This window comes from Oncorhynchus mykiss, chromosome 7 (assembly GCF_057628025.1).
Source record: "Oncorhynchus mykiss isolate SJ-2025 chromosome 7, ASM5762802v1, whole genome shotgun sequence".
In the NCBI taxonomy this organism is placed as follows: Eukaryota; Metazoa; Chordata; class Actinopteri; order Salmoniformes; family Salmonidae; genus Oncorhynchus; species Oncorhynchus mykiss.
In genome coordinates, this window is record NC_143028.1 from 31,098,131 (window position 1) to 31,124,812 (window position 26,682).

At 41.9% G+C, this 26,682-nt stretch overlaps 1 protein-coding gene across 2 annotated transcripts in view; it reads right to left on the reverse strand.

The window, feature by feature from the left end:
* Nucleotides 1-1,036: 1,036 nt before the first annotated feature.
* The window catches only part of LOC110528947 (kinesin heavy chain), a 120,776-nt gene continuing 95,130 nt past the window's right edge, over nt 1,037-26,682 (reverse strand). For both annotated transcript variants that reach the window (XM_036983178.2, XM_090240668.1), the window contains 9 exons: nt 25,335-25,395; nt 24,812-24,883; nt 19,825-19,929; nt 9,000-9,216; nt 6,947-7,181; nt 6,515-6,798; nt 6,309-6,336; nt 5,248-5,351; nt 1,037-4,693 (listed from right to left, as the gene is read on the reverse strand). In XM_036983178.2, coding sequence (XP_036839073.1) covers nt 5,264-5,351; nt 6,309-6,336; nt 6,515-6,798; nt 6,947-7,181; nt 9,000-9,216; nt 19,825-19,929; nt 24,812-24,883; nt 25,335-25,395 — 1,090 coding nt within the window. In that variant the 3' untranslated portion in view covers nt 1,037-4,693; nt 5,248-5,263. The remainder of the gene's footprint in view (nt 4,694-5,247; nt 5,352-6,308; nt 6,337-6,514; nt 6,799-6,946; nt 7,182-8,999; nt 9,217-19,824; nt 19,930-24,811; nt 24,884-25,334; nt 25,396-26,682) is intronic.

The following is a 26,682-nucleotide window of genomic DNA, read 5'->3' on the forward strand; positions in this document are numbered from 1 at the left end:
TCCAGTACCTGGTGGACTGGGAGGTGTACGGTCCAGAAGAGCGGTGTTCGGTTCCAGTGGACGACATTCAAGATCCCAACATCATCCGAGATTTCTAACTTCGCCATCCGGACCGGCCCCGCTCTTCACACTCGGGCCGTCCAGAGCGCACACTGGACACTCTGGACGAGAAGTAGTGTTGATCCGAGTGTTTTGACAGGTGTTGATCATTCGTAAATTCATCAGTGATTCTGCACTCTGGCACAGTCAGATGAGAGTGCTCTGAAATCGGTGTAGATAGCCAGAGCACGAATGCACCCGTTGAATCACTCTACGGTCTTTATTGTTAAACTCACCAACTGCACCTACTTCCTTACTCCCAGCGTCATTGTTACAATAATGCACTATTTAATTGAATGATTATGAAGTTCTTTCTTACACGTTCTATGTTTGAGCTGCTTTTGAAAGCAAAAATCAAATTGAAAACGTTGGCATTGTTGAATTCGATTTTCATAACAGCAAGCTACTGTTGGAGGACTGTAATGTCAGCTAAACTAGCAAGTCTGTTTGTTTTGTTATCAAGCAACTACTGTAGCTATCTAGTAAACATGGATGTACTCCTCCATAGTCTTCTTTGACTGCACATGGGCCCAGTGGCGGCCGGTCCATTATGGAGTTATTGTTAAAAAAATGTAAACAAAATAAATTATATAATTCATAGATTGTTTTAAATGTCCATAAAGTGTGTTCAATGTGTACATTTTACTGTTTCAAAAACAAGCTGTTCAGTTATCTACTAGGTAACTCTCAGCAAGCAGCAGCTGTGTTCAGCCACCCAGCGCTTGGATTGCATTGCCAGTTTTGCTAATGGGGGAGACTGCATCAATGAGATTGCAGGATTTCATCACACGAATTTCACAACAAAAATTAAATGGACTATCTTGGGGCACTGGAATGGGTGCTCAGGCCTTCGGCATCTGCTCTTTCAGGTACTAGACAGATGGCACTAAAGAGAAAATTTCAATGAACTTAAATAATCATGACAGTCATTGGGAGCCTGGGAGAAATGTTTAATTTAACCTTTATTTAACTAGGCAAGTCAGTTAAGAACAAACTCTTATTTACAATGATAGCCTACCAGGGAACAGTGGGTTAACTGCCTTGTTCAGGGGCAGAATGACAGATTTTTACCTTGTCAGCTTGGGGAATCAATCCAGCAACCTTTTGGTTACTGGCCCACCACTCTAACCACTAGGCTACCTGCCCCGTCAATAAGCCAGACGTTCATCCATCAAAAGACAGAGGGATACACTAGATATAACCTTCTCGCGTATCTGTTAGGATTAATAAAACATGGCTCTGTGCCTAATTCGCAACATTGCTTTTAGTTTCCCCTGCTATTCATCATATGCTAGCTAGTGGGCAAGCTATGTACTAGTAGCTTGCTAATTTCATGTCTACTGAAGTTAACCTGTGAGGTCATGCTTGTGACATGCTAGCTATCCCCATTTAGATAATTAATTTTCACTTGTTGTATCTGTGCTTGTGTCACCAATGCACTCGTGAGCTGGCTGCTTGTGAGCTGGCTGCTCATTCTAATCTAAATAGTTGGCAATCAAAACAGTGGCAGCAGTGGTGATTCTGTTTTTACATGCAAAACTGAAATAAGTGTATTTATGCTGTTGTTGAAATGCACCGATCACTTTATATACACTGAGTATATAAAACATTAAGAACACATCTTTCCATGACAGACTGACCAGGTGAATCCAGGTAAAAGCTATGATCCCTTAATGATGTCACTTGTTAAATCCACTTCAATCAGTGTAGATGAAGAGGAGACAGGCTAAAGAATGATTTTTTGGTCTTGAGACAAATGAGACATGGTTTGTGTATGTGTGCCATTTAGAGTGTGAATGGGCAAGACAAAAGATAGAAGTGCCTTTGAAAGGGGTATGGTAGTAGTTGCCAGGCTCACCAGCTTGTGTCAAGAACTGCAACGCTGCTGGGTTTTTCACATTCAACAGTTTCCCGTGTGTATCAAGAATTGTCCAGCCAATTTGGCACAACTGTGGGAAGCATTGGCATAAACAAGGGCCATCATCCCTGTGGAATGCTTTCAACACCTTGTAGAGTTCATGCCCCGATGAATTGTGACTGTTCTGAAGAATCAGTGTATCTTTCCAAAAAAGAAACAACCAGTAATTTGAATGCTGCTTTGTGTACCAGCCCTGTCTACAACCAAAATGTATTCTGACTGATCAGTTAGCATTCAATAAACAATGAATGAATAAATAGTATATATTAACATAAGAACAACCATGTGCAACTCAAGAGTAAACATATACAGTAAATAACATCACATTCAATAATAACAATAAAAAATTAAATAATGAACAGTATAAAAATAGTTGCTACACAATTACTAAATCTGTTATTTTTTACCCAGTTATATTTTCCATTCTGTGTTGGTGAATGTAATTGAAGACCACTGGACACATCACAGCGGAACAAACATGTTGAGATGAAGGTACATCAGAAATCTAGAAAACCCTATAGAACCTTAGAACTCTATGGAACATATAGAACACTAGAGAATCCTAGAGAACCCTATGGAACCCCATGGAACCTACAGAACCTCCAACCCAGGTAGATAAAGTAGTATGTTACAGCTCCAAAGTATCTCTGTCTTTCTTTCTTCATAGAATATATATACTGTACAGTATATAGCTCCCTTCTTTCAGTCTTGTATTGATGCATTGAGAAGCACAACTTTTAAATTTTTTAAAATCCTGTCATTTTTTTCACCAGACTTTTTATTCTTTACTTTTAGTAGTTTGCATCATAGCAGATAACCTATTTGATGAAAACCTTAAGAGTTACTGCATTAGTAAGCATACATTAAAGCATACATTACTCTGAAAGCAAGCCTTGAAGGGCTTGGTTGGAGCGTCAGCATAGGATAGACATGCTTGCGTCTGACTGTAGTTGCTGTTATTCTATGGACATACACACATACAAGTACAACAATGAACCTGCTGGAGGAAGTTTGTGTATGACCTATGATCTAACTCATCCACATTCATCAGCTATTTACTCTTGAGTATAATGCTGCTGTAAGCTCTATTTCTTATAGCATTTAAAAAACACTGTCACTAGCACAGCAATCTTGATCTGCCCTCTACCTACAGTACTGTTCAGAAGTCTCCAACCACACTCGGCCTGACCAGTGCCATATTTACAAAATAAGTAAATATATGGCTCTGGGCCTGACTACTCAACCGGCCATAAGGAAGAGAAGAAGTCATCTGTTGTCTTAATGGTATTGTGGAAGTTAAAGAAACAGCTGTCTGCTATGTTAACCTGCTCAGTTAGCAAACAGTATCATTATTACTATGACATCAGTCAGCTGTGTAAAACACTTGTCCAATACAGAATCAACCTTAATGGGGTGCACATATACATCGATATTGTATATACTTCTATATACATGAATAGAATAGAGTGAAAAATGGTCATGTATGAATATGTTCACTTTTAAATTAAGACGTTGCCGTGCTCTGCGTGTGTGTATTACTTCGATCAATCTCCAATTGTTGTCCGGTTGTTGTCTATTGTCACGCCCTGACCTTAGAGATCCTTTTTATGTCTCTATTTTGGTTGGATCAGGGCGGGAGTTGGGGTGGGCATTCTATGTTTTGTGTTCTATTTTTTTCTATATCTGTGTGTTTGGCCGGGTGTGGTTCTCAATCAGAGGCAGGTGTCTATTGTTGTCTCTGATTGAGAACCATACTTAGGTAGCCTTTTCCCACCTGTGTTTTGTGGGTAGTTGTTTTCTGTTGAGTGTGTGTATCACCTGTCAGAACTGTTTCGGTTATTCCTTTTGTTATTTTGTATTTAGTGTTCAGTTTCGAATAAATAATTTGAACGCGTGCACCTTGGTCCTCACCTTCTTCCTATGAATGCCGTTACATCTATTTTCCAACCGATTCTCTTTGTGTTGAATAGAGGTATTAGGCTTATACTGTATACTCTTATTTTTGATATAGGTACAGAAAAGGCCAAAAGAGCCTAAAAGGATCATGTCTCGTCATTTACCCTCACAATGTACTGTACCTCCAAGACGGAGCAGGATGAGCGCGCCCTATTGCCACACAGAACACTGCACCATCATGCTCCAATCCTCATTGGCTAGTACAGCTCCAATTCATTCCAACAGGGTCAGAGGAATAGTAAGGGCTTAGAGGAAGAGGAAGCTGCCAATTCTAGGTTGTGTGTCGAATGGCACCCTACTCCCTTTATAGTCCACTACCTTTGACCAGAGCCCGATGGGAATAGGGTGCCATTTGGGACCTAAGCCTAGTGGTTCAGTTACAGAGTTTTCTATGCTGCCATTGTTCCTTTGTATACACAATCCATACAGTAGGCCTACTATACATACCCCCATACCCACATAGTACAGTACGTTATATTCATATCACCTACAAAGTATTGGACAAATGGTTCAAGAGAGTGGACAGGCGGATAGCAAGCAGGAGAGGCAGAGGGGAAAAGGTGGAGAAAGGGAGAGGGTGGAGGGCTACAGAGAGTTCTACAGAGGGAGGAAGAGAGTTGGTGTTACTGGGAAAGAGGGGAGGAGGATAGAGGGGTGATCAGAGGGCCGTTGATCCGCAGCATGCGAATTTACGAGGTAAGTCTTGGCAGAACCGGACACCTGGAGAGGGAGAGAGAAGGAGAAGAATAAACAAGGCAGTGAGTCAAATAAGCACTGCAGGCTTAGATTACGCCTGATAATATAGTCTTTATTGTGAGTGGGAAGAACTGTGGAGTTGAATTTCACTAGACTCAGCTGGAGTCTAATGCTGAAATTAACTCCTAGTTTGCATCCCAAATGGCACCATATTCCCTATATAGTGCACTTCTTTTCCATTTAGGACGCATCCATCGTCCAACTCCTTATTTCCACCCAGCCAATTAAAAGGCAAGATGAAGCCATACTAATAACAATAATTATTACATCTACCCAATATGGGGTATATTAGGGGCTCTCTGGTCATTTGGAAATCAGCATAAGCACGTCCAGTCCAGTGCACTCCATCTTCTTCTCCCTTTCTATCTCCCTCTCCCGGAGAGAAACAGAGAGAGAGGTAGAAAGAGAGAGGGAGAAAGAGAGAGGGCAGAAATACACAAGGCAATGAATCTGCCATCTTAGATTGTCTGTTATGACATACTCATTCAATATTTCACATTCTCCCTCCCCCTCCTTACCTATCGAGATGGGTCACTAGCTGGCAGTCTGTTCTGGCTGGATGACGTGGTGCAGTTTGGCTGGGTTCTCCTGGTTGTGGTTGTCGCAGTGCTGCACATCATTCCTGGAAACAGCAACAGCAGAGTGGACACTCAGAGACATGCTATACAACACCAGGCAGGGCTAGCGGGAGGCACTCAGGAAGGTAGGCCACAGCAACAGAAGGAAACCAGCAGCAGCACAGCATAGCAGTGAGGCACAAATTACAAAATTACATATTGGTTTTCGTACCCTGTAAACAGTCTATGGACGAGGTATGACAGCAATCCATGCTTTGGTTTAGTTTCCCTGGCACTGTTTCCACATGCTAAGATTTTAGCGTTCACTGCACAAATCCCATTCAAGTCATGGGACAGATATGAGCATTTTTTGCGCATCATGGTCAAATCATCTGTAAGTGACTATGTTGAGCTTCACAATATATTTTTTATACTTTTGAATGATTTGGACATGTGCAAAAAATGCTTTATACATTTTGGGATTAAGTGGGTTAAAATCTTATGAAAAGTAAGAGGATGTTTTAATTTTTTTATTTAACTAGGCAAGTCGGCAACAAATTCCTATTCACAATGACGGCCTACCCCAGCCAAACCCGGATGATGCTGGGCCAATTGTGTGCCGCCCTACGGGACTCCCAATCACAGACAGATGTGATAGAGCCTGGATTCAAACCAGTGACTGTTGTGACAACTCTTGTACTGAGATGCAGTGCCTTAGATCGCTGTACCAACCGGGAGCACAGAGGGACATTTCAAAATGCTGACGTTTGCATTTTAGCAAGGCTTGATTTATGGATTTGTCTATGTGGTCTTTATTCAAATGCATTTTATGTAATATAACAGGCTTTTCAATATTTGTGCACAATCTTTACTTAAAATATCAAAGGGACACACAAGGCACTAATTTTGTGGAACGACCCTGTTATCAAGCATGCCACACAGTAGTGTGGTGTAGTACAAGCCTGCAGAGGGATTCAATACATAACGGCGGCCAGGTCTGTGACAGTGGTGGGCAGTCTTACCTGTTGTCATTAATATCTGTAGTGTTCCCTGTGGATAGATGAAGCAGGTGTCAGGGTGAGGATGCAGTCAGACCAGTGTATAGTGAACAGCGAGGAGTGCAGACCATAGAAATAGAATTACACTAATTATATCTACTGTATTTCTATGGAGCAGACCAAGTGAGGAGTGAGTTGAAGTGGGGAACATTGAATGCTGTTAACCTTACCGTTGACACTGTCAACATCCACCATTTCTGTAGAGTTGACTGTAGGGTCCTTCAATGTAGAGCCTTTTTCTGTAGTGTCCTTCTCTGTAGGGTGCTTCACTGGGGAGTTATCCATTGCGGCACTATTCACTGTAGTGTTATCCACTGTAGGGTGCTTCACTGGAGAATGATCTACTGTGGCGGCATTGTCCACTGTTGGGTTATCCACTGTAGTCTTCTGCACTGTAGTGTCCTTTACTGTGCCGTTGTCCACTGTGGTGGTGTTGGGTGGCTCAGCTGGCAGCCTACAGGACAGACAGACCCATCAGTCACCTAGTCATGAATGTACAGTATTTCAATCAATCAATAATGTAAAATTACACTTCAGTATCATGTTTTCACTTTTGTATAAAGCTCATACACAGCGAGCTCCATTCCTATGTTTGAACTCACGTCTTGGTCTGATGGAGGCTGGTCTCATTGGAGTGGTGATTGTTGGTCTGGGTGGGGTTGGAGTTAGATGCTGTAGCTGGGGGAGCGGCAGGGTGGCTGGTGTGATGGCTAGCTGTCTGGCTGGGGATCTGGAACATGGCGTTACTAAAATGGATGGAGTGTTGCTGTTCAGTAATGCGAACCCACGGGTTGGTGGGGGAGCAGAGTGGGAACTGGCCCGGACGGACGGGCTTGGCTGGGAAGAGAAAACAAAGCAATGTTGGTATTAAAAATTGTCATCATTGTAGTTATCATCATCATCATCATGGCACATGGTTAATAAATAGATATGCAACACGACGGCGGATTAAAAACTTTGAATTTTTCAATTTAAATGATTATACTAAATTATTGAAACCAATAGAATTTTATATAAAATCAGCAAAAAAAGTGTAAATATTTGTATGAACATAACAAGATTCAACAACTGAGAAATAAACTGAACAAGTTCCACAGACATGTGACTAACAGAAATTGAATAATGTGTCCCTGAACAAAAGGGGGGGTCAAAATCAAAAGTAACAATCAGTATCTGGTATGGCCACCAGCTGCATTAAGTACTGTAGAGCATCTCCTCCTCATGGACTGCACCAGATTTGCCAGTTCTTGCTGAGAGATGTTACCAAGGCACCTGCAAGTTCCAGGACATTTCTGGTGGGAATGGTCCTAGCCCACACCCTCCGATCCAACATGTCCCAAACATGCTCAATGGGATTGAGATCCGGGCTCTTCGCTGGCCATGGGAAAACACTGACATTCCTGTCTTGCTGGAAATCACGTACAGAACGAGCAGTATGGCTGGTGGCATTGTCATGCCTGAGGGTAATGTCACGATGAGTCTGCAGGAACTCCACATGAGGGAGGAGGATGTCTTCCCTGTAATGCACAGCGTTGAGATTGCCTGCAATGACAACAAGCTCAGTCCGATGATGCTGTGACACACCGCCCCAGACCATGACGGACCCTCCAACTCCAAATCGATCCCGCTCCAGAGTACAGGGCTCGGTGATACGCTCATTCCTTCCACGATAAACGCGAATCCGACTATCACCCCCGGTGAGACAAAACCGCGACTCGTCAGTGAAGAGCACTTTTTGCCAGTCCTGTCTGGTCCAGCGACGGTGCGTGTGTGCCCATAGGAAACATTGTTTCCGGTGATGTCTGGTGAGGACCTGCCTTACAACAGGCCTATAAGCCCTCAGTCCAGCCTCTCTCAGCCGATTGTGGACAGTCTGAGCACTAATGGAGGGATTGTGCATTCCTGATATAACTCGGGCAGTTGTTGTTGTCATCCTGTACCTGTCCCGCAGGTGATGTTCGGATGTACCGATCCTGTGCAGGTGTTGTTACATGTGGTCTGCCACTGTGAGGACGATCAGCTATCCGTCCTGTCTCCCTGTAGCGCTCTCTTAGGCATCTCACAGTACGGATATTGCAATTTATTACCCTGGCCACATCTGCAGTCCTCATGCGTCCTTGCAGCATGCCTAAGGCACGTTCATGCTGATGAGCAGGGACCCTGGGCATGAATGCATGAACTCTTTTGGTGTTTTTCAGAGTCAGTAGAAAGGCCTCTTTAGTGTCCTAAGTTTTGATAACTGCTTCCCTAATTGCCTACCGTCTGTAAGCTGTTACTGTCTTAACGACCGTTCCAATTGTTTATGGTTAATTGAACAAGCACGGAAAACAGTGTTTAAATCCATTTCAATGAAGATCTGTGAAGTTATTTGGATTTTTACGAATTATCTTTGAAAGACAGCGTCCTGAAAAAGGGCCTTTTCTTTTTTTGCTGAGTTTAGTATGTATAATCTGGACGTAGAAGCATAAGTTCATTAGTTTGCTCCAATTAGTGTTAGTAAAAAAAATGTAAACATCATTATTCCTATCATTGTGTGTGTGTTAGCTATCTGAGCTGCGTGTGTTTTGGGTGTGTGAGAGACCTGTGTGTTACCTACCTGAGTGGTGTTCATGCATTTATGTTTATGCCTGTGTGTGTGTGTGCGTGTATCATTACCTATCTGGGCAGCATGTTGCCTACGGAGGGGGTTCTTGGCCCTCATAACGTCTTTGATACTCTCCACTTCCTGTTGATAGCGTCTACGGTCCTTCATGGCCCCCTCCTTAGCCTCTTTCAGTGCACCTTCCAACGCCCGCACTCTCTCAGCTGTAGACCGAAGACGCTTCTCCAGCTTAGGAAGCTCACAACGCAGGTCTGCATTATCACGTACCAACTGGAGAGAAAAAAAAAGAGAGAGATGGGGAGGCAATAGTCATGAGAGTGATAAAAATAGCCTGAGGTCAACAACGTATCTAATATTCGCTATTGGAATAGACACTATATATACAAAAGTATGTGGATACCCCTTCAAATGAGTGAATTTGGCTATTTCAGCCTCATCTGTTGCTGACAGGTGTATAAGGTCTGGCACACTGCCATGCAACCTCATAGACAAACATTGGCACTAGAATGGCCTTACTGAAGGGCTTAGTGACTCAATGTGGCACCATAAAAGATGTCACAATTTCAACAAGTCAGTTCTTCAAATTTCTTTCCTGCTAGAGCTGCCTCGGTCAACTGTATGTGCTGTTATTGTGAAGTGGACAAGTCTAGGAGCAACAACGATAGCTGCGAAGTGGTAGGCAACAGAAGCTCATAGAACGGGACCGTTGAGTGCCTTAGCACGTAGCATGTAAAAATCGTCTGTCCTCGGTTGCAACACTCACCACTGAGTTCCAAACGTCTGGAAGCAACGTAAGCACAAATGTTCGTCGGGAGCTATATGAAATGGGTTTCCATGGCCGAGCAGCCGCACACAAACCTAAGATCACCATGCACAATGCCAAGCGTCGGCTGGAGTGGATTCTGCCGGCATTGGATTCTGTAGCACTGGAGATGCGTTCTCTGGAGTGATAAATCAAACTTTACCATCTGGCAGTCCGACGGACAAATCTGAGTTTGGCAGATGACAGGAGAACACTACCTGCCACAATGCAAAGTCCCAACTGTAAGTTTGGTGGAGGAGGAATAATGGTCTGGGGCTGTTTTTCATGGTTTAGGCTCCTTAGTTCCAGAGAAGGGAAATCTTAACGCTACCTCAGACAATGACATTCTACACCATTATGTGCTTCTAACTTTGAGGCAACAGTTTGGAGAAGTTCCTTCACTGTTTCAGCATGACAATGCCCCAGTGCACAAAGCAAGGTCCATACAGAAATGGTTTGTCGAGATCTGTGTGGAAGAACTTGACTGGCCTGCACAGAGCCCTGACCTCAACCCCATCGAACACCTTTGGGATGAATTGGAATACCGACGATTCTATGCTAAATATATTCACGTCATCAAATAACACACTATTTTGTAAAGGTCTACAGTAGCCTTAACAGCACTCTGTAGGGTAGCACCATGGTGTAGCCGGAGGACAGCTAGCTTCCATCCTCCATGTACATTGACTTCAATACAAAACCTAGGAGGCTCATGGTTCTCACACCCTTCCATAGACTTACATAGTAATTATGGGGGAAGTCCGGGGGAAGTCCTCCAACCTCTCAGAGCTCTTGCAGCATGTACTGACATGTCCACACAATCAAAGGATTAGAGAATGAATCTAGTACTGAAAGTATAAACTACAGATAGGTAGCACTGCAGTGTATAAAATGTGGTGAGTAGTTGACTCAAAGAGAAAGACAATAGTTGTTTAACAAATTATTTTCTTCCAAAATGAAGGAGAAGCAAGAAAGAAAGAGCAAGAGATTATTTTTGTTCACTCTCAGTTTCACATACTTAGCTAGCAAATGCAGCTAGCTTGTTTATCCTACTGAAACACAATGCTCAAACAGAGGGATGCTATGTTAGCTAGCTGGCTATGACTTTCCAACACAACAATGGAACTCTTCCAAGCCAAAGTCAAAACTTTTGGTATTACAAATGTATTGCCACCGGGGCCTGCAGGTGTAACTGTTTACTGACTGTACACTAACGTTACTGCATGATTGTAGCCGGTTTACTAACGCGTTAGTTCTATTAGCCATGCTGACTATGCTGTTACTGTAGCTAATATGGTGACAATGATGTAGGCTTTTTGTAGAGGTTTGGCTTGGAAAGTTTTTTTCGCCTGGTCACATACAGCCGATGTGTTGTACATTGAAGTCCGAAGGGAAGAGAAGGAATACAACTTGGCTGTTATGAGAGTGAACTCAGTTTACACGTGATCGGGGTGTATTCATTCCGCCGAATCTGTTGAAAAACTTTTCCTAAAACAGAAGAGAACGGAATTTGTCTCTCGATCTGTGTGCACCTACATTGTAAACTTTCATTCATAGGCTAGGTTGAAGCAACCTTATGATGGGTAACGTAAACTCACCCCATTCCGTACAAATGTGCGCAACCGCAACATTCAAACGAGGCTACAAAGAACTAATGGGACTGTGTTGACATCAAAATCGGGGGTGTGAACTAAGTTTCTATTTAAGCGTTGATCGACATGGTAATGGCTCTATAGTATCGGAGAAAAGTTGAAAAAACGGACCCTCCATTACATCGTGACGTGTCATGCCATAACGTCAATCAACTACACTAATTAGCATAGCGCAACGGTCAAAAAATATTACTAGAAAATATTCATATTCATTAAATCACAAGTGAAATATAACGAAACACAGCTTAGGCTTTTGTTAATCACCCTGTCATCTCAGATTTTGAAATTATGCTTTACAGCCAAAGCAAGACAAGCGTTTGTGTAAGTTCATCGATAGCATTATGTCCAGCTAGCAGCAGGAAGCTTGGTCACAAAAATCAGAAAAGCAATCAAATTAACCGTTTACCTTTGATGATCTTCAGATGTTTTCACTGACGAGACTCTCAGTTAGACAGCAAATGTTCCTTTTGTTCCATAAAGATTATTTTTATACCCAAAATACCTCCTTTTGTTGGTCACGTTATGTTCAGAAATCCACCAGAAATAGCGGTCACGACAACGGCGAAAAAAAATCCAAATTATGTCCTAATATCGACAGAAACATGGCAAACGTTTTTAGAATCAATCCTCAAGGTGTTTTTCAAATATCTATTCGATAATATATCAACCAGGACAATTGGCTTTTCAGTAGGAGCGAGAGGAAAAATGACTACCTCTGTCTTTTACGCAAGAATCACTCTGAGAGCCCTCAGCTGGCCACTGACGCAATGTAGTCGTTTACCCCCATCTTCAAAATAAAGGCCTGAAACTACGTCTTAAGGCTGTAGACACATTAGGGAAGCCACAGAAAAGGTAATCTGGTTGATATCCCCTTCAATGGGCAATAGGGATGCATAGAAAGACAGGGGTTTCAAAATAAGAGTCAATTCCTGATTGGATTTTTCTCAGGATTTCGCCTGCAATTTCAGTTCTGTTATACTCACAAACAATATTTTTACAGTTTTGGAAACTTTAGAGTGTTTTCTATCCTAATCATATGCATATTCTTGCATCTGGTCCTGAGAAATAGGCAGTTTACTTTGGGAACGTTATTTTTCCAAAATAAAAAATAGTGCCCCCTAGTTTCAAGAGGTTAACTTCTAAGATCACTTTAGCACTGCCCTAAAAACCAGATTCAACTGCGACAGAAACCTTCAAATAGGTAAGTAATGACACGTTATATAAACTCTTTATAGTGTTTTATTCACATTTTAGAGGCGATAAGGTGATAAGGTGAAGTTGGACAGACCGAGTGAAAAAAAGCAATTTTCCCACACAACATCTCTCCTTCTCACTATCACGCATTATTTTCGTTTCCCCACCCGCCATTTCTAAAAAGACCCGACGGGGCTCATTGTCTTCTTGAATTATGCAGAAATGGGCAGCGTTTAGGTCATGTAATTGATTCTGTTTGAAAGGGGAGAAATTGTGCTTTACAATGGTATTGACATTACAGTTGATCTGGAAGTATTATGTTTTTGGGGCGCTAAAATAAGGGCAATTGTACGGACCAATATGCTGTTATAGAATTAAGTCCATGCTCATAAAAAAAAATGGTCCTCCCTCATCTTAAATGACACTGAATGCCACTGAATTCATCAATCCAGGGAATGCGTTTCCACTGCTCCCGAGTCCAATAGTGGCGAGTTTCACACCACTCCAGCCAACGCTTAGCATAGAGCATGGTAATTTTAGGCTTGTGTGTGGCTGCTTGGCCATAGAAACCCATTTCATGAACCTCTCGATGAACAGTTCTTCCAGAGGCAGTTTTGAACTCGGTAATGAGTGCAACCAAGGTAATGAGTGCAACTTGTAACCAAGGACAGACGGTGGCCCATTCTGTGAGCTTGTGTGGCCTACCATTTCGCGGCTGAGCGAATTAAAGGTGGCATCCTATGACGGTGCCATGTTGAAAGTCACTGAGCTCTTCAGTAAGGCCATTCTACTGCCAATGTTTGTCTATAGAGATCGCATGGCTGTGTGGTGATTTTATACACCTGTCAGCAATAGATGTGGCTGAAATACTGTGTTAACAACCCTCCAGGCGAGCTTCAATGCCATACAACTCTCCTTCCGTGGCCTCCAATTGCTCTTAAATACAAGTAAAACTAAATGCATGCTCTTCAACTGATCGCTGCCTGCACCTGCCCGCCTGTCCAACATCACTACTCTGACTTAGAATATGTGGACAACTACAAATACCTAGGTGTCTGGTTAGGCTGTAAACTCTCCTTCCAGACTCAAACATCAAACATCTCCAATACAAAGTTAAATCTAGAATTGGCTTCCTATTTCGCAACAAAGTATCCTTCACTCATGCTGCCAAAGTGACCATCCTACCGATCCTCGAATTCGGCGATGTCATTTACAAAATAGTCTCCAATACCCTACTCAATAAATTGGATGCAGTCTATCACAGTGCCATCCGTTTTGTCACCAAAGCCCCATATTCTACCCACCACTGCGACCTGTACGCTCTCGTTGGCTGGCCCTCGCTTCATACTCGTCGCCAAACCCACTGACTCCAGGTCATCTAAAAGACCCTGCTAGGTAAAGTCCCCCTTTATCTCAGCTCACTGGTCACCATAGCATCACCCACGTGTAGCACACGCTCCAGCAGGTATATCTCTCTGGTCACCCCCAAAACCAATTCTTCCTTTGGCCACCTCCCCTATCAGTTCTCTTCTGCCACTGACTGTAACGAACTCCAAAACCTCTGAAACTGGAAACACTCATCTCCCTCACTAGCTTTAAGCACCAGCTGTCAGAGCAGCTCACAGATTACTGCACCTGTACATAGCCCATCTATAATTTAGCCCAAACAACTACCTCTTTCCCTACTGTATTTATTTATTTATTTTGCTCCTTTGCACCCCATTATTTGTATCTCTACTTTGCACATTCTTCCACTGCAAATCAACCATTCCAGTGTTTTACTTGCTATATTGTATATACTTCGCCACCATAGCCTTTTTTGCCTTTACCTCCCTTATCTCACCTCACTTGCTCACATTGTATATAGACTCTTTCTACTGTATTATTGACTGTATGTTTGTTTTACTCCATGTGTAACTCTGTGTTGTTGTATGTGTCGAACTGCTTTGCTTTATCTTGGCCAGGTCGCAATTGTAAATGAGAACTTGTTCTCAACTTGCCTAGCTGGTTAAATAAAGGTGAAATAAAAAAATAAAAAAATCTCAAAAATAATTTGAAATGAGTGTCCACATACATATAGTGTATTATGTTACATATGGATAGGCTCGAAATACAATTGCATATGATCATAAAATCAAATTTCAATTGTCACATGCTTTGTAAACAACAGATGTAAACTAACATTGAAATGCTTATATACAGGCCCTTCACAACAATGTAGAATACAGAAAACAAACAAAAATAATAACAGAAAACACACGGAACGAATACACAATGAGCAACGATAACTTGGCTATATACACACCGGTACCAGTACCGGTATTGGAGACTTAGTGCTCTGGTACCGTTTGCTGTGCAGTAGCAGAGAGAACAGTCTATGATTTGGGTGGCTACAGTCTTGACAATTTTTAGGGCCTTCCTCTGAAACCACCTTGCATAGAGGTCCTGGATGGCAGGAAGTTCGACCCCAGTGGTGCACTGGGCCGTATGCACTACCCTTTGTAGGACCTTGTGATCAGATACCAGATTCTTCACTGGGATTCTGGAGACGGTTGTAGACACAACAGGACCATAGCTGCAGCCACTTCTTCCAGTTCAGCTTGAATTAGTGGTTTATTGAAAATATAGAAAAATACATTTTGAAATGTTTGAGAAACTGCTCTGTCAGTGGATTATAAAATGAAGTGTTGACATGCATTAATTGGAGAGGGGTTAAATTTCCACAGCCCCATCCCTGAGCTGTATACCTAACTACATTTTGTGGACTGTGATGCGCATTGTCAAAAGTCACACTGGTGTCATCTTCCCTTTCCACAAAGCTTTGAAAATTAGCTATGCGAGTGTATAGCCTAATGCAGATTTAATGCGGCCTACTGTTTAAGCAATTGAGATTCAGTAGATGCTGTTGATAAATTGTTTACAGAACTAAAACTACTGTAACTTAGAAAGTTGATGTTTTTTAAGAAAGAGACAAGGTTTTTCTATATAAGAGTGAAGTCGTGATGACAGGATTAATCAGGAAATGTTTTAAATATTCTCTGCATTCTTTTGTCCTCTTCTTGATGTCACTTCTTCCTGTTTCTCCAATTAAGGTATTTGTCTCTTTTAGTGTCTTTCCCCGATGCTTTTTGAATATTTTGCACTTGTTTTCATGTTTCTATGTCACGATGGTTGTATGGAGGAGACCAAAGCGCAGCATGGTGTGAATGCATACTTAAATGAATGACGAAAACACGAAGTACACTAAACAAAACAAACAAACTAATAAGACGACCGTGACCGCTATAGAACCACTGTGCTAACATGCAACATAACATAGACAATAACCCACGAAATACCAAAAAAAAGATGGCTGCCTAAATATGGTTCCCAATCAGAGACAACGATAAACACCTGCCTCTAATTGAGAACCAATCTAGGCAACCACAGACATATATAAACACCTAGATGGTAAACAACCCCATAAACCTACAAAACCCCTAGACAGTACAACAAACACATACATCACCCATGTCACACCCTGACCTAACCAAAACAATAAAGAAAACAAAGAATACTCAGGTCAGGGCGTGACATTCTATGACAATCAATATAAAAATGATTGCGATTAAGAGATGTAAATGCATTTTTATATGATTGAATTATTTCTACCAAATCAAAATCTAACTTGTGAAGATCAAAGGTTGTAAAAGTAGGACAGGCCTTTGTAGAATAATTAGCACCTGTTTTGATGTTTCTATGACAATCATTGCAAACGTTATTGCGAACAAGAGATTTAAATGCATTTTTATATGATTTGACTATTTATATCAAATCAACACTTTACTTTTTATGTAAATCAAAGGTTGTAAAAGTAAGACAGGCCTTTTTAGAATAATTAGAACTTGTTTTGATGTTTCAATGCAAAAGTTATTGAGAACAAGAGATTTCACGGAGAATGTCTGTTGATGTCTGATATGAAACCTACTTTACCTCAGTCCACAGCCAGCACAGGCTGGAGCGAATTTAGCTACAGTATCTTTGCCAGAGGTAACGTTAGCTAGGATTAACAATGCATGAATGCAACGACTTTCTATAAATGCATTAACTCGATTGTGTTTCGGAATTAACTTAGCTATATGTCACGTTGTCGATGTAATTTATTGACAGTAGGCTATCCATTGTAGCGTACAGCCGATTTGTTTGATAAAGTTCAAACAAAATGCAAGTCTATTGTTCTTGGATCTACGCGGTAAAATGCTGGTAAAATAAGCTGATAGATTGTCTGAAAATAGACTGTTTGTGCATTGTTACCTCTGGAATTGTGAAATGTATAGTTAACAAGTGTCTATTTAATGTTGATAAGTTTAAATCTGTGCCAATATGTATAGGATAGTTATTATGATAAATATGTAAAATGCATGAGCAGCCAACTAAGGGACTAAAGGAAACTAAGGGGATTGTGAGGGAAAGTTAGGTAGAGAGGAGGAGCAGGACAGCCTTTTTTTACACACGTGTTTTATGGAGCCATTAAAAGTTATTGTACTCAATATCTTTTTACTGGTAAGTATTTTTGAAAGATATGACAACTTTGTCTGATGAACATGTTTGTGTCCACAGGACTGTGTCCACAGGAGGCCCTGACTGAGTGGTTTCAATCCCCAGCTCTCACACAACCCGACACGGTACACTCAGCAAGGGCTCAACACAACCATCCAACTGCTATTTTCATGTAGTATTTACGATTTATCTTCATTGTCCCTCATGCTTTGTGTAATGTATCTCTATTTAATCCTCTCTTCCCATTGTTTCTGTGCAGTCTTCAGATATCAGGCAGAGGCTATGCAGATAGCGACTGAATGAGCTGCAAAAAACACTCAAACTGGACCTGATCTGAACTGAAAAGAAGAGCAACCCAGGGATGTGTGTGCTTTGGGGACGTTTAACAGAATGTAACTGGCAGAATGGGCGTTGTATGTGGAGGATGAGGGCTGCAGTAGGTATCTCAGATAGGGGGGAGTGAGGCCTAAGAGGGTTTTATAAATAAACATCAGTGGGTCTTGCAACAGGTATACAGAGATGACAAGTTTACAGAGGAATATAGAGTGCAGTGATGTGTCCTATAAGGAGCATTGGTGGCAAATCTGATGGCCGAATGGTAAAGAACATCTAGCCACTTGAGAGCACCCTTACCTGCCGATCTATAAATTAAGTCTCCGTAATCTAGCATGGGTAGGATGGTCATCTGAATCAAGGTTAGTTTGGCAGCTGTGGTGAAAGAGGAGTGATTACGATAGAGGAAACCAAGTCTAGATTTAACCTTTGATATGTCCAATCCAATAGTTTCAGAAAAGTAGTCACTTCTTGAGATCTGTATTAAAATATTTAGTTTAAGTAGTTGCGTTCTCAGATCTGAATTAAAATAGTTTAAAAAAGTAGTAACTTTCTGAGATCTGTATTTAAATGGTTTTAAAGTTGTAATTTTGTGTTGTCCTCCAGGAAAAATGTTTCTTTCCACAAAGCATAGTTAACTATAGTTATCCCAGGTCTGGTGTGTGTGCCAGTCAGCAGGTAAATCTACCAAATGAAAGTGTGTGTGTATATGCGAAAGCATGTTCCTGTGTGTGTGCACGCACTGTGTGTGTGTCCATTCGACCCAGTCTGTAGAGCCACCTCTATGTATTACAGCAGCAGCAGTATAAGTAACATTACATTTCCTGCTGCTGTGTTTTTAGAGGGACTTTTATCTGGTTCTGCAGTACAGGGTGATTGATGTAGCTGGCTCTACAGTACTTAGTACCCAGAGGAGAGCAATGGCACAGTCGGGACAAAAATAATTTGTTTTGTCCCTTTTGTCCCTCTTCTACTTATTCTGCTCTCTTTGAATTCCCCTCATTCTCTCACTGGTGCTCGAACACTAAGTCATAGGTGCACTTTTAGAAAAAAAGGGTTCATCGGGTTTGTCCCCCTTGGGGAACCCTTTTTGTTGCTGGGTAGGACCCTTTGCAGAGGGGTTCTATCTATAAACCTCTATGTAGGGTTCTTCAAAGAACCCCCTGTATATGGTTCTACCTAGAACCCTCTATGAAGAACCATTTTATAATCTAAAACATTCTTCCTGAAATTGTCTATGAAGGGTTCTACCGAGAACGGTTTTATCTTTGGAGGGTTCTTCATAGATCGGGTAGAACCCACCAACCTTATTAGCCTTTCAAATTAAATGATTTATGACAATACATATGTATATCATAAGGCCTTTCTTTGAGGGCGTAGTTATACCCTAACACAGTGGTGTTAGGAATCTCCAGGATTACAGGCCACATCGGGCTTGCAAGTCACATTATGCTGGCTTGCAAAGTGATGTGTAATTCCTATTGGAATCCAGCTAGAGTTAGGATAGCCGACAAGTGGAATTGTTAATCACACGCAACCTGCATTCAGCAGGTAGGGAAGATTTAATACTGAGACTACCTCAATCATCTAAACTTGAACAACCAACAGGTGCAATAAATCCAATTACTAACAGATTGGATTAGTTTATAAAACTGTATGTTATTTATGTTTGTGTAGCATAAAATGTATCAACCAATCAATGTACATGCAAAAACACATATGACAGTAAAACAAACAATTCAGAAAATTTCCCGGCAAATTATAATGCTGGGAATTATGCTGCGCCACTCGGGAGGCCCATGTAGAACCCTTCCTGCCTTCCAAAGAATCCTTCTTGCCTTTCAAATGACTATTTTTTCCAAAAACAATTCTTAGTATGTTAAAGGTTCTAGGTAGAACCCTTTGACTTACAAAGAACCCTTGTATTCCAAAAATGGTTCTTCTGATCAGAACAGTTATTGGTAAAACCCTATCCCTCCTCAAATAATCGGTTTGGAACACTTTTTTCTAAGAGTGTGTGTAATGGAATAGAAATGGGCTTTGAAGTTTTTATGCAGGCTAAAACTAGGGCCAGGGCCTGTATTCAGAAAGAGTCTGAAAGGAGGTCCCTGTTGTTCTTATATAATCTAATTCATTATGAACCTTACAGACAAACCAGGGGGCCAATGTATCTTTGCATATCAGAGTAAGACTGCTGATCTAGGATCAGGTCCACCTGTCCATATTATCTTATTCATTATAATCATATTTTTATTATAATGTTATTCAATTAATCACTATTTCAGCACTCCTACTCTGAGACTTTGTCAAGAGTCCAGGCCGCTCTGTTCCACACACTCAACACATTCATCCACCTACCTGTTTGTGAACTTTTGTAAGCTGGTCCAGGTTGTTCTCAAGAAAGGAAATCTTCTGCTTCTGGTGGCTACATCCCCCGCTATCATCTGGCTCCATCTCTGAATGCTGCTGGGGGGGGGGGGGGGGGGGGGGGAGAGAGAGAGAGAGAGAATGTGGTTAAGATCACACTAGATATCATTAACTATTAAATCATTTAGATTAATGGTCACCAACCGGTCGATGGATCCTAGGCATTCCTAGTCGGTCACCAAACATTATGTAAAAAACCCAACGATGTAGTCAACCTTGCATTCCTATTTCTTTTATTAATTTTGAGCTGTTGGCGGGAAGGCAAAGTGTTCCCATTTTTAACCATTTCATGTGTCTGAAGATAGAGCTCTGTCTACCGGGCAGGTTCAGAGAGCAAACCAAGTGCCCCAATAGGCCTACCGCTGGCCAATCAGATAGCTCACATCAATATGTCTGCAAAGTCGAGCCATAGACTGTAAAAAGAAGTGACAAACGCACAGCTTAAATTGATACAGTGACATTTCAAAACGTTTAAAACCATGAGTAGAGAGAGACTCAACGTATACAGCAAAGAGCTGCTGTTTTTATGAGTAAGTTCATGTTTAAGTTGTTATTCAGCACTGTCTTGGTTCAACACTTTTATAAGCCATAAAATGTGCTTTCTCGCTATTTCCACTGATGCCACAAGTTCTGAAGCTGCAATAAATGAGTATAGCAAAGTGTTTCCGGTAAGCTTGCGTTGCTACTATTAGCGGCTTGTGTCTTTTTTAATATCGTGGAATATTTCACTTTCTCTGGTCATAGGAGTAACAACATGAATTGGGGCATGAGGCAGAAATAATGCAGTGCGACTTGAGTTTCACTATCAGATGGGAGACTACCCTTTTTCTTAACGGAGGGAGAGTGGAGGGACAGTGAGGTGAGTAGAGTGTGAGGCAGCCTCACACTGCTCCCTCCATCTGCCTCATTGCCTGCATCCGTAATGGGTCAGCGGTCAAACGCACTCCACTCATCACTGTCAAACGCTCCCTGAAACACTTCAGCGAGCAGGCCTTTCTAATCGACCTGGACAGGGTATCCTGGAAGGATATTGATCTCATCCCGTCAGTACAGGATGCCTGGTTATTTTTTTTTAAATGCCTCCCTAACCATCTTAAATAAGCATGCCCCATTCAAGAAATTTAGAACCAGGAACAGATATAGCCCTTGGTTCTCCCCAGACCTGACAACCCTTAACCAACACAAAAACATCCTATGGCGTTCTGCATTAGCATCGAACAGCCCCTGTGATATAAAGCTTTTCAGGGAAGCTAGAAACCATTATACTCAGGCAGTTAGAAAAGCCAAGGCTAGCTTTTTCAAGCAGAAATTTGCTTCCTGCAACACTAACTCCAAAAAGTTCTGGGACACTGTAAAGTCCATGGAGAATAAGAACACCTCCTCCCAGCTGCCCACTGCACTGAAGATAGGAAACACTGTCACCACTGATAAATCCACTATAATTGAGAATTTCAATAAGCATTTTTCTACGGCTGGCCATGCTTTCCACCTGGCTACCCCTACCCAGGTCAACAGCACTGCACCCCCCACAGCATCTCGCCCAAGCCTTCCCCATTTTTCCTTCTCCCAAATCCAGTCAGCTGATGTTCTGAAAGAGCTGCAAAATCTGGACCCCTACAAATCAGCCGGGCTAGACAATCTGGACCCTTTCTTTCTAAAATTATCTGCCGAAATTGTTGCCACCCCTATTACTAGCCTGTTCAACCTCTCTTTCGTGTCGTCTGAGATTCCCAAAGATTGGAATGCAGCCGTGGTCATCCCCCTCTTCAAAGGGGGGGAACACTCTTGACCCAAACTGCCACAGACCTATATCTATCCTACCCTGCATTTCTAAGGTCTTCGAAAGCCAAGTGAACAAACAGATTACCGACCATTTCGAATCTCACCATACCCTCTCTGCTATGCAATGTGGTTTCAGAGCTGGTCATGGGTGCACCTCAGCCACGCTCAAGGTCCTAAGAGATATCTTAACCGCCATCGATAAGAAACATTATTGTGCAGCCGTATTCATTTATCTGGCCAAGGCTTTCGACTCTGTCAATCACCACATCATTATCGGCAGACTCGACAGCCTTAGTTTCTCAAATGATTGCCTCGCCTGGTTCCCTAAGTACTTCTCTGATAGAGTTCAGTGTGTCAAATCGGAGGGTCTGTTGTCCGGACCTCTGGCAGTCTCTATGGGGGTGCCACAGGGTTCAATCCTTGGACTGACTCTCTTCTCTGCATACATAAATGATGCCGCTCTTGCTGCTGGTGAGTCTCTGATCCACCTCTACGACACCATTCTGTATACTTCTGGCCCTTCTTTGGACACTGTGTTAACAACCCTCGAGGCAAGCTTCGATGCCATACAACTCTCTTTCCGTGGCCTCCAATTGCGCTTAAATACAAGTAAAACTAAAAGCATTCTCTTCAACCGATCCCTGCCGGCACCTGCCCGCCTGTCTAACATCACTACTCTGGACGGCTCTGACTTAGAATACGTGGACAACTACAAATACCTAGATGTCTGGTTAGACTATAAACTCTCCTTCCAGACCCACATCAAACATCTCCAATCCAAAGTTAAATCTAGAATTGGCTTCCTATTTTGCAACAAAGCATCCTTCACTCATGCTGCCAAACATACCCTTGTAAAACTGACCATTCTACAAATTCTCGACTTCGGCAATGTCATTTACAAAATAGCCTCCAATACCCTACTCAACAAATTGGATGCAGTCTATCACAGTGCCACCCGTTTTGTCACCAAAGCCCCATATACTACCCACCATTGCGACCAGCACGCTCTCGTTGGCTGGCCCTTGCTTCATACTAGTCGCCAAACCCACTTTCTCCATGTCATCTACAAGACCCTGCTAGGTAAAGTCCCCCCTTATCTCAGCTCACTGGTCACCATAGCATCACCCACGTGTAGCACACGCTCCAGCAGGTATATCTCTCTGGTCACCCCCAAAACCAATTATTTCTTTGGCTGCCTCTCCTTCAAGTTCTCTGCTGCCAATGACTGGAACGAACTACAAAAATCTCTGAAACTGGAAACACTTATCTCCCTTACTAGCTTTAAGCATGAGCTGTCAGAGCAGCTCACAGATTACTGCACCTGTACATAGCCCACCTATAATTTAGCCCAAACAACTACCTCTTTCCCTACTGTATTTATTTTATTTTATTTATTTATTTATTTTGCTCCTTTGTACCCCATTATTTTTATCTCTACTTAGCACATTCTTCCACTGCAAATCTACCATTCCAGTGTTTTACTTGCTATATTGTATTTACTTTGCCACCATGGCCCTTTTTTGCCATTACCTCCCTTATCTCACCTCATTTGCTCACATCGCATATAGACTTGTTTCTACTGTATTATTGACTGTATGTTTGTTTTACTCCATGTGTAACTCTGTGTCGTTGTATGTGTCGAACTGCTTTGCTTTATCTTGTCCAGGTCGCAATTGTAAATGAGAACTTGTTCTCAACTTGCCTACCTGGTTAAATAAAGGTTAAATAAAAAATAAATACAAAATCCCCTCAGACTAACCATCAGATGCAGGCCATCAGTCCAGTAACAACAACAAAAGCTACCATCAGTCCAGTAATTAAAATAAATATATGAATATGGTCATATAGCTATGCCTCACAAGTACATTGAACAAAAATCTAAACGCAACATGTAAAGTGTTGGTCTCATGTTTCATGGGCTGAAATAAAAGATCCCAGGAAATGTCCAGATGCACAAACAGCTTTTTTCTCTAAAATGTCCTGCACAAATTTGTTTACATCCCTGTTAGCGAGCATTTCTCCTTTTCCAAGATAATTCATCCACCTGACAGGTGTGGCATATCAAGAAGCTGATTAAACAGCATGATCATTACACAGGTGCACTTGGTGCTGGAGACAATAAAAGACCACTCTAAAATGTGCAGCTTTGTCACACAACACAATGCCACAGATATCTAAAGATTCGAGGTGGCATGCAATTGGCATGCTGACTGCAGTAATGTCTACCAGAGCTGTTATCAGAGAATTTAATGTTAATTTCTCTACCATAAGTCGTCTCCAACATCGTTTTAGAGTATTTGGCAGTGCGTCCAACCGGCCGCACAACCGCAGACCGCGTGTGTGGCGTCGTGTGGGCGAGTGGTTTGCTGATGTCAACGTTGTGAACAGAGTGCCCCATGGTGGCAGTGGGGTTATGGTATTGGCAGGCATAAACTACGGACAATGAACACAATTTCATTTTATCGATGGCAATTTGAATGCACAGAGATACCGTGATGAGCTCCTGAGGCCCATTGTTGTGCCATTCATCCGACCGCCATCACCTCGTGTTTCAGCATAATAATGCACCGCCCCATTTCGCAAAGGTCTGTAAACAATTCCTGGAAGGTGAAGATGTTCCAGTTTCCGCCAATATCCAGCAACTTTGCAAAGACATTGAAGAGGAGTGCATACGCACTGTGACAAACATATGCTTATCTGTATTCCCAGTCATGTGAAATCCATTGATTACGGCCTAATGAATTAATGTCAATTGACATATTTTCTTATATGAACGGTAACTCAGTAAAATCTTTGAAATTGTTGCATGTTGCACTTACAGAATATTTTTGTTCAGTGTAATACAACAAATTATACAGTGTGATCATACACCTAAAAAAAAATTATATAATAAAAAAATGGTCTGTGAAGAACAACATTGACAGGGCAATTCAAGTTTAGCCAATATACAGAGATAATGTATTGGGCCTACTGCACAAACCTCATTGCTACAGAACTGTTTTTAACTGGTTAATATTGCATAACATAAGCTGACGTTTTGTAAGTCTTGTTTAAAAAAAAAAGCTGAGCGGTAGATCTCTGCTTGGAGTCTTCCTCTCCCTCCTTTACTCCCTCGCTTCGTCCTTTACTCACTTACCCTTTTGACTCGAGTTGTGAGGTCTTGAACAAAAAGCTTCCGCAGGTTGTGCAGGGTCTGGAGTTCACGGGCCTGTGGAATAAAGAGAGAGAAAAAGACAGGAAGAGAGAGAGAGAGAGAGAGAGAGAGAGAGAGAGAGAGAGAGAGAGGGGGGGAGAGAGAGAGTGAGAGAGAGAAATAGAGAGAGAGAAATAGAGAGAAAATGAAAGTGGGAAAGAAGAAGGGATAGAGGCATGGAGGGTTGGAGAGAGAGAAATAGAGAGAAAAGGAAAGTGGGAAAGAAGAAGAGATAGAGGCACGGAGGGTTGGAGAGAGAGAGAGAGAGAGAGAGAGAGAGAGAGGGAGGTGAGAGGAGATATGGCGAGAGAAAAACAAGAGGTTTGCACAAAGAGTGAGAAAAGAGAGAAAGAGGAAGAAAGAGGAGGTGCATTAGTGAATCGTGATCAAATTATCCTACAGTGGATTAAATTGAATGTCAGAGAGAGAGCGAAAGTGAGAGGTAGTGAGGGAGAAAGATACTCACCACAGTCTCTTCCAGTCCTTTAAGGTCCTGCTTTGACTGCTCGTGGCGCTCATGAAGAAATCTGGCAAAATGTGGAAGGAGCAAATAAATACAGTTGAAGTCAGAAGTTTACATACACCTTAGCCAAATACATTTAATCTCAGTTTTTCACAATTCCTGACATTTAATCCCAGAAAAAAATCCCTGTTTTAGGTTGTGAAATGTCAGAATAATAGCAGTGAGAATGATTTATTTCAGCTTTTACTTCTTTCATCACATTCCCAGTGGGTCAGAAGTTTAGGTACACTCAATTAGTATTTGGTAGCATTGGCTTTAAATTGTTTAACTTGGGTCAAATGTTTCGGGTAGCCTTCCAAAAGCTTCCCACAATAAGTTGGGTGAATTTTGGCCCATTCCTCCTGACAGAGCTGGTGTAACTTAGTCAGGTTTGCAGGCCTTCTTGCTCGCAAAAACTTTTTCAGTTCTGCCCACAAATCTTCTATGGGATTGAGGTCAGGGCTTTGTGATGGCCACTCCAATACCTTGACTTTGTTGTCCTTAAGCAATTTTCACACAACTTTGGAAGTATGCTTGGGGTTATTGTCCATTTGGAAGACCCATTTGCGACCAAGCTTTAACTTGTCTGATGTCTTGTGATGTCGCTGCAATATATTCACATAATTTTCCTACCTCATCATGATGCCATTAATTTTGTGAAGTGCACCAGTCCCTCCTGCAGCAAAGCACCCCCACAATATGATGCTGCCACCCCCGTGCTTCATGGTTGGGATGGTGTTCTTCGGCTTGAAAGCCTCCCCCTTTTTCCTGTATACATAATGATGATCATTATGGCCAAATACAGTAGTTATATTTTTGTTTCATCAGACCAGAGGACATGTCTCAATAAGTATAATATTTTTCCCTATGTGCAGTTGCAAACCGTAGTCTGTATTTTTTATGCCATTTTGGAGCAGTGGTTTCTTCCTTACTGAGCGGCCTTTCAGATTATGTCAATATAGGACTCGTTTTACTGTGGATATAGATACTTTGTACCTGTTTCCTCCAGCATCTTCACAAGGTCCTTTGCTGTTGTTCTGGTATTGATTTGCACCTTTCGCATCAAAGTACGTTCATCTCTAGGAGACAGAACGCATCTCTTTCCTGAGTGGTATGACAGCTGCGTGGTCCCATGGTGTTTATACTTGCGTACTATTGTTTAAACAGATGAACGTGGTACCTTCAGGCATTTGGAAATTGCTCCCAAGGATGAACCAGACTTGTGGAGGTCTACAATATTTTTTCTGAGGTCTTGGCTGATTTCTTTTGACTGCCCCATGATGTCAAGCAAAGATGCACTGAGTTTGAAGGT